Raw genomic sequence first — 10,551 nt, forward strand, 5'->3', positions numbered from 1 at the left:
GGGGATACAAGGTGATCAGGTTGTCCCACAGGGGGCTCATAGTCTTAATCCCCATTTTACAGATGAGGGAACTGAGGCTCAGAGAAGTTAAGTGACTTGCCCAAAGTCACACAGCTGACAATTGGCGGAGCCGGGATTTGAACCCATGAGGTCTGACTTCATAGCCCGGGCTCTTTCCACTGAGCCACGCTGCTACAACTTTTACAGATGAGGTAACTGAGACACAGAAAAGTGAAGTGCATTATTCATCTCATTTTGTCCTCACGAAGGCCCTATGAGATAAGGATGATAATTCCCAACCCCAGATGTGGAAACCGAAGCCCCAAATGGTTGAGTGACTTACCCAAGGTTACAGGCAAGTCTGAGGCAAAGTTGGAACAAGAACCCAGGTCTCCTGAATCCCAGCCCCTTAATTCTCCCCCAGAGTTACCTCTCTCCCCAAGGGGTTCTGCCTTCTCCACCAGTTCAGCCAAGCCCTGGAGACCCTTCCCCTTGGTTAGGTTGGGTATCTGTCAGCAATTTCTTCTTACTCCAGAGCCAGCCCCCTGGCCTGGGAGAGATCGTGGGTGTGTGTTGGGGAAGAGGGAAGGACCTGGGTTCTAATCCCAGCTGTGCCACTTGTCTGCTGGGTGACCACAGACAAGTCGATTTGTACTTCCCAAGCGCTTAATACAGTGCTCTGCACACAGTAAGTGCTCAATAAATACGATTGAACAAATGAATGAAAGTCACTTCACTTCTCTGGGTCTCAGTTAACTCATCTGCAAAATCAGGATTAAGAGTGCAAGCCTCATGTGGGACAGGGACTGTGTTCAACATGATTAACTTGTAATTACCCCAGCACCTAGAATAGTGCTTGGCACATTGAAAGTGCTTAACAAGTACCATTATTATTACTGTTTTTATTATTAGTAGTAATGAACTCCAACAGGGCTAGTAAAAGACCAGCATGTGACAGCCACATCTCTGATCCAGCAGCTGGAGATGGCCTTACTCCCCACCCACAACCTAGCCCAGGAAAGGGTCCCCATGAAGGCCATCAGGGGCCAAATGGGCAGGAGAGCAGGTGATCAAGGGGCATCTGATTGAAAGATTTGAGTCCATCTCCCTCACTATACCAGACACCTACTGTGGGCAGAGCACTATACTGTGTACCTGCTCTCAAAAGAGCATTATATTGGGTCCTTGCTTCTCGACTGAGCTCTGTACTAGACACTTCCTGTGTGTAGAGCACTGTACTGGGTATCTATGGTGTGTGGGAAGTGTCCCATACCTGTTCCTATTGAATTAGATGCCTAGTATTGATATTTTACTATTGACCTGGTGGGCCCTCTGATGGTCTATCGCTCTACGTTTTATTTTTTTCCATAAACTAGCTTGCAATGCAAGAGATATGCTCTATTGAGTTTTGGGAAGGGTGACTGACTGGTCAAAGGTAGGCACTGATTTATGTATGATATCTAGATTATATATTAATAATTATTTATATTAATGTCTGCCTCCCCCTCTAGACTGTCAGCTCCTTGTGGGCAAGGATCGTTACTCTCAATTCTGTTTAATTGTACTCTCCCAAGCACTTAGCACAGTGCTCTGCACACAGTAAGCGCCCAATAAATACCACTGATGATGATGAAGGAGCATTTTATTGAGAAACAATCTGGCCTAGTAGAAAGAACAAAAGCCTGGGAATCAGAAGACTTGAGTTCTAATCCTAAATCCATCACTTATCTCTTGTGTGACTTTGGGCAAGTCAGTTAACTTCTCTATCCCTCAGTTTCCTCATCTGTAAAATGGGGATTCAATACCTGTTCTCCCTTTCCTTAGACCATGAGCCCTATATGGGACAGGGACTGTGCCTGACCTGACTGTCTTATATCTACTCCATGGCTTAGTACAGTGCTTGGCAAAAAATTATCATTTAACATGTACCATTATTATTGTTAATCCTGAGCCCCAACTATGTGGAGTACTAAACTGGGTGCTTACTGTGAACACTGTGCTGGGTATCTACTAAGTGCAGAACACTGAACTAATCACTTAGGGGTATCCAGTGGAGGAGAAAAAAACAACATAGTCCTTGTTCTAAAGGAGACTTCCTCCAATGTGGGGAAGAATCTGAGTTTTTCCTGCTTCCCAGTCAAATCATGAATGAGGGGATTGGGGTTGGGTTGGCGGGGGGGGGCGGTGTAGCTGGAAAGCACTGTGAGTCAGAGCCCCAGAAAGGCCATGATAGGGAACCCCCATAATGTTAGGGTTCCCCAATACCTATGTTTGAACAGAATGGGGCTTACATCTGAAAGTTCATCTTTATATGTAACCTTAATCTTTTTTTTTAATGATATTTGTTAACGCTTACTATGTGCCAGGCACTGTACTAAGTGCTGGGGTGAGATAATCTGGTTGGACACAGTCCCTGTCCTGCATGGGGCTCATAGTCTAAGTAGAGGAAGGAGGATTTAATACCCATTTTACAGCTGAGGTAACTGAGGCACAGAGAGGTTAAATGACTTACCCAAAGTAACACAACAGATGAGTGATAAAGCTGGCATTAGAACCCAGGTCCTTTGACTCCCAGGCCTAGGCTCTTTCCACTAGGCCATGCTGCTTCTTTATCATCATCAATCGTATTTATCCTCCTTGCCAAACCCCTCTCCCTGCAAGACTTCATTCAGCCAGGATTCCCAGGGTTTCCTGAACTTGAGAAGGAAGCCAGGGACTACTTGACCCACTCTGTCACTGAAGCTTTTTATTTGCATTATCTAAGGCAAAAATTATTACTATTACCATTGTTATCATTTTTATCAATCAACGGTTTTATTGGGCACTTACAACGTGCAGAGCACTGTAATATGCACCCAATATCATTATTATTTTTATAATTATTATTATGGGATTTGTTAAGCATTTACGATGTGTCAAGAAATCAGAGCCCTAAGGGGCTTCCCAAATGATAATGGGTTTAGGGGGACTTAGGGGAGCAGACCCAAGTTGGAGCTGGGTATCTTCCATCTGGCCCAGGTGGTGATCCGGTGCCACCCACTGCTCTACATGGTCAGCCTGTTACTTCCCAGCATCTTCCTGATGGTTATGGACCTGGGCAGCTTCTACCTGCCTCTACACTGTGGCACCCAGATCATATTCAAGACCAGCATCCTAATCGGGTACACAGTCTTCAAAGTCAACATCTCCGAGGAGCTGCCAAAGAGCATGGCCAGCACCCCACTGATTGGTGAGCTGGTCCCAGGTGCCAGCTAGCCCCAGGCACCAGCTGGCCCCAGGCACTGTCCAGCAGGTCTCCTCAGAAAGGCCGTGGGTTGGGGGGAGGAGGGTGAATTCTTTCTAAAACAGCCATTTCTGCTCCCCAAAAGCATGCACATACTCCCCCTGTCACCCCCCAGGTGTATTATTCACTGTCTGTATGGCCTTCCTGGTCTTCAGCTTACTCAAGTCCACCCTGCTAGTCCGTTTCCTGCACACGGAGAGGAGCAAGGGGCAGGAACAGCCCCTCTCTTTTCTCCGAGGGAGCCCCGGCTCCAGAAGCTGCAGCCCTATGGGGAGTGCCCATCCAGCTGGGAGCCCCCTTGGTGAGGCGGACAAAGCCCCAGGTACAGGAGAAACTCTCAGGCGTCCCCTGGGTGCAGCACAGTGGCAAACCTCAGCTAGCCCCAGTGAGACTCAGCTCCTGCCCTCTGGGTGGGATTCCTGGGGGGGCCTCCTAGCTGTGCCATCACATCATCCAAGACCCCAAACCAGTATTATAAGGGGCTCAGGGGTGCAGAACTACAACCCCTGCTGGCAGCCCAATGAATTCCTGCTGATCTCTGGGCTTCCCAACCCACTCCTGGGCCCTGGGGGACTACTCCAGCCTGGCATTGAGCCCAGATCCCCTGCTCCTGACCCCACAGCAAGCCCGGGGGGGTTAGACCATGGCCCAGTCACTCTCTGGTCTGTCAACAACTTAACACAAGTGAACTGGTTGCGTCACCATTTGGGTGGGCAGCATTCCAAGTTAAGGCCAAATATTTGGTGTTCTTGTTTGCTACTGTCAAAAGCTCCGAAATCCCCTCTCCGCTTGACTCTTTTCCTCCCCACACTCCCAACTCCTAATAGTAATAATAATAATAATAATGATTATGGTACTTAAGCACTTAAATGTGCCAAGCATGGTTCCAGTACTGAGGTAAATACAAGTTAATCAGGTTGGACACAGTCCCTGTCCCACATGGGGCTCACACTCTTAATCTGCAGGGCCAGGTTGGATACTGTTTAGCTTCCACCAGCCTCCTTTGCTGTTTTCCCTTCCTACCCTCCTCCAAGCCCCAAGCTAACCGTCCTTAGGCTCCCCACAAACAGGTGGCGGGGGGGGCGGGGGGGTCTTGGCCCTCACTAGAAGGCTAGAGGGGGTCCTGAAGCCCCCAACTCACCTCTAGGGGTGTGGTGGGGGGCTCTGTTCTCAGCTTCTCTTTCCTGCAGAGGCTCCTGGCAGGAGGGAGCATGGGGCTGGAGCGGGGGCCATGGAGGAAGCTCTGGCCCAGCTGCAGTCCATAGGTCACCACATCCAGGCCCTGGACTAGGCTGACCGGCAGAAGACCGAGTGGCTTAGACTCCTGTACCGACTAGAATAGCTGTTGTTCGGCGGCCACCGCCTGGTGCTCAGGGTGTACGGCTTCACCCTGGGCTTCCTGTTGGTGGCATGGACAGGCCATAGAGACCCTGCCCTTGGGACCCTGAGATTGCAGCCCTCCCCTCCCCCGCCAAAGGGGGTAGGTGGACCCTGGGGGATGGTGCCAACCCAGGGTTATAGGGGGTCAATTTAAGCTTGGCCTGAGGCCCCCGATTGACCAAGACAGAGCAGGGTCAAACAATCAATCAATCATATTTATTAAGCACTTATTATGCACATAACACTGTACTAAGAGCTTGGGAGAGTAACAGAAGAACAATACAACAGACACATGACCCGCACACACAAACTTACATTCTAGAGGGCCCTTCTAGGAGGGGACATAGTTTTCCAGGAGGGTCGCGGGGAGCACTGTCCTGGTTGGGGATCGGGGGGCGGAGGAGGCTTTGGGTTCCCAAGTCATCAGATAGCAACTTTCTCCACCTCTGAAACTGCTTCTCAACCCCTGGGAAGAAGTAAAATACGAACAGCCTTTGCCTGCAGCCTCTGTCAAGCTCATTACCAGCCTTCCGTGCTCAGCTCCAATTGCCCATGAAATTCGCCTGCCGCTGTTAATGAAATTAGGAGAGAACTAAGTTGGGGAACAGGAAGCATCCAGGCAGGCCTCCCCTTCCCTTCCATTGAGCCCCCTCCTCCACCGGCCACCTCCTGATTCCCCCTCCTTCTGCCCCAGCACCCCAGATCTGGTCCCCTTTCTACTGTAGGGGGTCAGCTCCCCAGCTCTGTCCCCAGAAGTCGGCAACCCTGCTCTCCTGGGGTGAGGGACAAAGGGTGATGGGGAGCCCCTCTGCCTCTTCCTTGAGGTTTCACATCTGTTGGCCTGGGCCCCCGCAAGCAAGTGCCTGATAAGTAGTAAATGCTTAACAAATACCATTAAAAAATGACCCCCAAGGGAGGCTCTTCCAGAGTCATTCATTCACTCATTCAATCATATTTATTGAGCACTTACAGTGTGCAGAGCACTGTACGAAGCACTTGGGAAGTACAAGTTGGCAACATGTAGAGACGGTCCCTACTCAACAGCGGGCTCACAGTCTAGAAGGGGGAGAAGGCTGCCCTGCCCAATTCAGGGGGTTCAGGAAGAGTTAAGCTTGTGCTGTGCTTGAGAGGAGTCAGGCTGACTCTTGAGGGCCATGGGGTACAGGTTACAGCTAGCCAGCTGGTGGCCTTTACCAGGGCCAGAAAGGAATGGGCAGCGGGGTGAGGTGGGGTGCCAGCCCGATGCCACCAGCTGGCCACCCGAGAGCTCCAGCCGAGTATCTAAAGCTGATGATTGCTAGCTGTAATGAGACCCGGGTCTGGCTCCCTGAGGAGTGGAGGGCTCAAGACTCAGAAGCTGGGACCCCTGAAGAGAGGGAGAAATGATCTGCTTGGTTCTGTCCCCAGCTCCTAGTAGAAGCTTGCCCTGCTGGGTGATGAAAATAAGCCAAATAGGGGGAAAGGGCTGAATGGGTGGCTTCATGGGTAAAGGATCCAGTGACTGGAGACAGGATGGGCATTTTGCACCATGTGATGCAACCCCCACTGCCAAGGCCACCTTGGCTCTAGTGGACACTTGCTAATCCCTCCCTCTCCACCCCCTCCACCCACGATTGCTCTCCCATACATTTGGGGCAGCTGAGCACCAACTGCATTGGAGTCCAGGCAGATGGAAGAGCAGTGGGGTACAGGCAAGAGAGAAGGGTTGGGGAGAGTGAACACCCCTGAAATGGCACCCACCCTTTCCTATTCCCTCCCCAATGGCCCTCTCCCTCTCTCCATCATCACTAGTTTTGACTCCTGTTGAACTGAGCGGACGTACCTCTTGGGGTAAGGTCGGGGGTGTGGCTTGGCCCTTTGGGGTCCACTTAACCCTGCCCTTAGAGCATGGACTGAAGGACCCCAAGAAATGACCACAGACCTCCCCAGCCCCATTTTCCATAAAGGAAAGAACACAGGCCTAGGAGTCATACCTTTTGTGAGACTTAGGACAAGTCATTTAACTTCTCTATGCCTCAGTTTCCTCATCTGCAAAATGGGGGATCCAAAACTGTTCTCCCTCCAGTTTAGAAGGTGAGGCCCTTGTGAGACCTGATTATCTTGTATCTACCACAGCATTTAGTACAGTGCTGGGCACATACTAAGCATTTAACAAATACACACCATTACAATTATTATCACTAGGCAGATTGAGTCCTGGCAGAGCGGTGAGTGAGGAAGGACAGAAGGGAAAACAGGACCCAGGATCCTCACATCCCAGAGTCCACTGATTCACATTGGCCAAGCCTCCTCCTCTTTCCCTCCCCCAGGCTGGAGGTCCCACCCCAAACAGTGGAGGGGGACAGGAGGCAAGAACATTTCTTATCAGTCTGCTCCAGTTTTCCCTTGGCCAGAGACCCCATGGGCCGATCAAAGGGCCCCCACCAGGCTCTTTCAGGCCGAGCTGGTGGTTGGTCTGCTATAGAAGGAGCCCAGAATGACAAGCCAGAGGGAAGGATGGAGCAATGGATGAAGTGATGGATGGAAGGATGGACAGAACTATGGATGAAGCGATGGACAGATGAAGCGATGGACAGAATGATGAATGCAGCAGCCCAGGGTGAGGGATGGGGCAATGGATGGAAAGATGAATGGAGAGATGGATGAAGTGAGGGTTCCTGGGCCCAGGGAGAGTCCCTTGGGAATGTCCCCTGGTTATGGGCAGCTGGAGAGGCCAAACACATCCAATTCCAGAAACACAATTACCGCAGCGCCAGCGAGGGACCAGCCAAGCCCATTATGTTATTGCCGGCCCAGCGTTGTCTGTGAAGGCCTGGACCCTGAGAAGGAGGCTTGTTAGTCCTGCTCATTAGAGGCTGACCCTTCCTTCCTCCCCCTCCCCCAACTCCTAGGTAGAATTGGCTCCAACCCATGCCTTGACTCTCCCACGCCCCAGTGCCCCTTTGGGAGCTCACCTCCAGAAAATGACCAATTTATGGTGGGAGACCCCAGCCCCCTCTAAACCAGCTCCTGAGTCTCATCCCAGAAAGGGGGTCCAGATCCCCAGGATTGAATCTTAGCTTCTTTCTTGCTTCTCAAGACCTGTTTTTCTCTTCTATAGTCTGTTTTGGGGAAGGGGCCGGGGCAGGGAGCTGGCTTCTAGAAAAGGAGCTGAAGTGGAAGGGAGGTGCCCTCAGCACCTGTTTGCTAACTCCAGAAGCTGCAGCAGGAGGGATTAAATTCAGACATTAGGAAGACCTCCCCGACTGTGAAGCAGCGTTGTGGTTGGGCACTCGGGCCCAACCTCTCCAGGGACTTCCTAGGATTGAGTATGAGAACGAAAGACACTGAAATGAATCCGCCTCCCCTTCCCTACCCTACCTGGGCCCTGGCAGGACACAGAGGGTCCCATCCCGTTTGGAACCCTGCCTCCTCGAAGCAATCTCCGGCTCCGGACTCGCTCTACCAGACTGAAGACTTTAACTCAGCTGCTGCTGCTTCCAGTGAAGGCGGATTGCAGAGGGGACAAGACGCGGGGTGCCACCTGGGTCAGGGTTCCTGGTACTCCCCGCCTAAGAGTAGAAGCGGCATTGCAGCGTTACCAGTGTCCAAATGCAATCACGGCGACGGGAGGCCGCTGTTTGGAAGGCCGGGCGAGTCGGGTGGAGAAAAGTCAGGGCAGAGGCGACCGGAGAAAGGACGAGGTGGAGGTGGGAAAGGGGGAGAAACCTGGGAGCGGAGTGGGGTGGTGCCTAGGGGGCGGGGCCGAGGGAAGATGGGGCGGGGCCTGGATCGTGGGCGGAGCTCGTTAATAATAATAATAATAACAATAATAATTATAGTATTTGCTAAACGCCTACGATGTGTCAAGCACTGTTCTAAGCGTTGGGGTAGATACAAGGTTATCATGTTGTCCCACGTGGGGCTCACAGTCTTAATCCCCATTTTATAGATGAGGTAACAGAGGAACCGAGAAGTGAAGAGGCTTGCCCAAAGTCACACAAGTTGACAAGTGGCTGAGCCGGGATTAGAACCCACAACCTGTGACCCCCCAAGCCTGTGCATTTTCCACTAAGCCTCGCTGCTTCTCTCGTTTTAGGCAGAGAACAGGTCGGCTAATCCTGTTATATGGTACTCTCCCAAGCGTTTAGTACAGTACAGCTCTGCACAAAATGAACTGTCAATAAATATCACTGATTGAGGCGGAGCGAGGGCGGGGCCGGCGGCCGGAATGAGAGCGGGGTGTGCTTAGAACAGTGCTTGGCACATAGTAAGCACTTAACAAATATCACAATTATTATGATTATTATTATAACAATAATAATGATAATAATTGTGGTATTTGTTAAATGCTTACTTCGTGCCAAGCACTGTACTTTTCAAAGGGGTAGTTAGGGTAGTGTGAGCTATGGTGCTCACAGTCTAAATAGGAGGGAGAACAGGGATTGAATCCCCATTTTACAGATGAGGGACCTGGGGCACAGAGAAGTGAATTGACTTGCCCAAGCGTGGGGTAATGGATAGATCACGAGACTGGGAGTCGGAATGTCATGGGTTCTAATCCCGGCTCTGCCGCCTGTCTGCTGTGTGACCTTGGGCAAGTCACTTCACTTCTCTGGGCCTCAGTTACCTTATCTGTAAAATGAGGATTGATTCTGTGAGCCCCATGTGGGACAGGGACTGTGTTTAACCGATTTAATTGTATCCACCCCAGCGCTTAGTACAGTGCCTGGTACACTGTAAGCACTTAGCGAACACCGTTATTATTATTATTATTATGAAGTACTGGGCTTCAGTTCCCACATCTATTAAATGGGGATTAAGACTTGAGCACCAGGTCGAACATGGACTGTGTTCAACCTGATGAGTTTGTATCTACACCAGCGCTTAGTACAGTGCCTGGCACAAAGTAAGCTCTTTACAAAGGATGGAGTAGTGGATAGTGCACGGGCCTGAGAGCCAGAAGGTCAAGCGTTCTAATTCCAACTCTGCCACTTGTCTGCTGTGTGACTTTGGGCAAATCACTTCCCTTCTCTGTGCCACAATTACCCCATCTGGAAAAGGGTGATTGAGTCTGTGAACCTCACGTGGGAGGAGAAACTGCATCCAACTCGATTTGCTTGTATCCATCCCAGCGCTTAGTACAGCACCTGGCTCATAGTAAGCGTTTAACAAATACCATTATTATTATTATTATTATTATTATTAGTTCAAGTACCATGTAATTATTATTATTATTAGAACTTAGAACCTGAGCGACTCTCTCTGACCCCCAGGCGGAGTGTAGGTGGGGCCGGCAGGGTGAGGGAAGAGCCTGGGGGCGGGAAAGAGTTTGGACGTGGCCTGGGGGTAGTGGGGGGCGGCGGATTTGGACATAGTGAAAGCGGGGCCGGGGATCGAATTATCTCCCCGACCCTCACTCATCTCCCCTTCCTCGTCCCCGGAGCAGCACCGTGGAGTCCTCCCCTCATCCAGGTGCTAATTCCAGTCTGTTTGAAAGTGCTCTCCTGACAGTGCTCTGCATAAATACGATTGATTAACTGATTGATTGATTGAAAGGCACCAGCGTGACTCCGCAGCTTCACCTGTTGCTGCTGCCGCGGTCTCTCGGGTTCAGAAACCCCTTCGGTTCCCGGGAAATTTATCTGGAGAAAATGGGATTACAGCTCCTCCGGGATCCTGCTTTGTGCGCGGTTCGCCCATAGGGGGGCGCCGCGCCGCCCGGGTGGGAGGTGTGGGGGGTCGAAGCCGGGGAGGGAATTAAGACTGTGAGCTCCATGTGGGACAGGGACTGTGTCCAATCTGATTACCTTGTATTTACCCCAGTGCTTGGCACATAGTAAGCGCTTAACAAATAGCATGGCTCAGTGGAAAAAACACGGTCTTTGGAGTCAGCGGTCATGGGTTCA

General features: G+C 51.1%; 2 protein-coding genes across 2 annotated transcripts in view; one reads left to right on the plus strand and one right to left on the minus strand.

Moving 5' to 3' along the window:
- Window positions 1–4,574, plus strand: part of HTR3B (5-hydroxytryptamine receptor 3B) — a 32,416-nt gene extending 27,842 nt beyond the window's left edge. The window contains 3 exon segments of the mRNA XM_038754291.1: window positions 3,019–3,229; window positions 3,399–3,584; window positions 4,474–4,574. Coding sequence (XP_038610219.1) covers window positions 3,019–3,229; window positions 3,399–3,584; window positions 4,474–4,574 — 498 coding nt within the window.
- The window catches only part of USP28 (ubiquitin specific peptidase 28), a 97,261-nt gene extending 92,051 nt beyond the window's left edge, over window positions 1–5,210 (minus strand). The window contains exon 1 of the mRNA XM_038753495.1: window positions 4,979–5,210. The gene's annotated coding sequence lies outside the window, so the exon portion shown is untranslated. The remainder of the gene's footprint in view (window positions 1–4,978) is intronic.
- Window positions 5,211–10,551: the final 5,341 nt, after the last annotated feature.

Source organism: Tachyglossus aculeatus, chromosome 11, assembly GCF_015852505.1.
Source record: "Tachyglossus aculeatus isolate mTacAcu1 chromosome 11, mTacAcu1.pri, whole genome shotgun sequence".
Classification (NCBI taxonomy): Eukaryota; Metazoa; Chordata; class Mammalia; order Monotremata; family Tachyglossidae; genus Tachyglossus; species Tachyglossus aculeatus.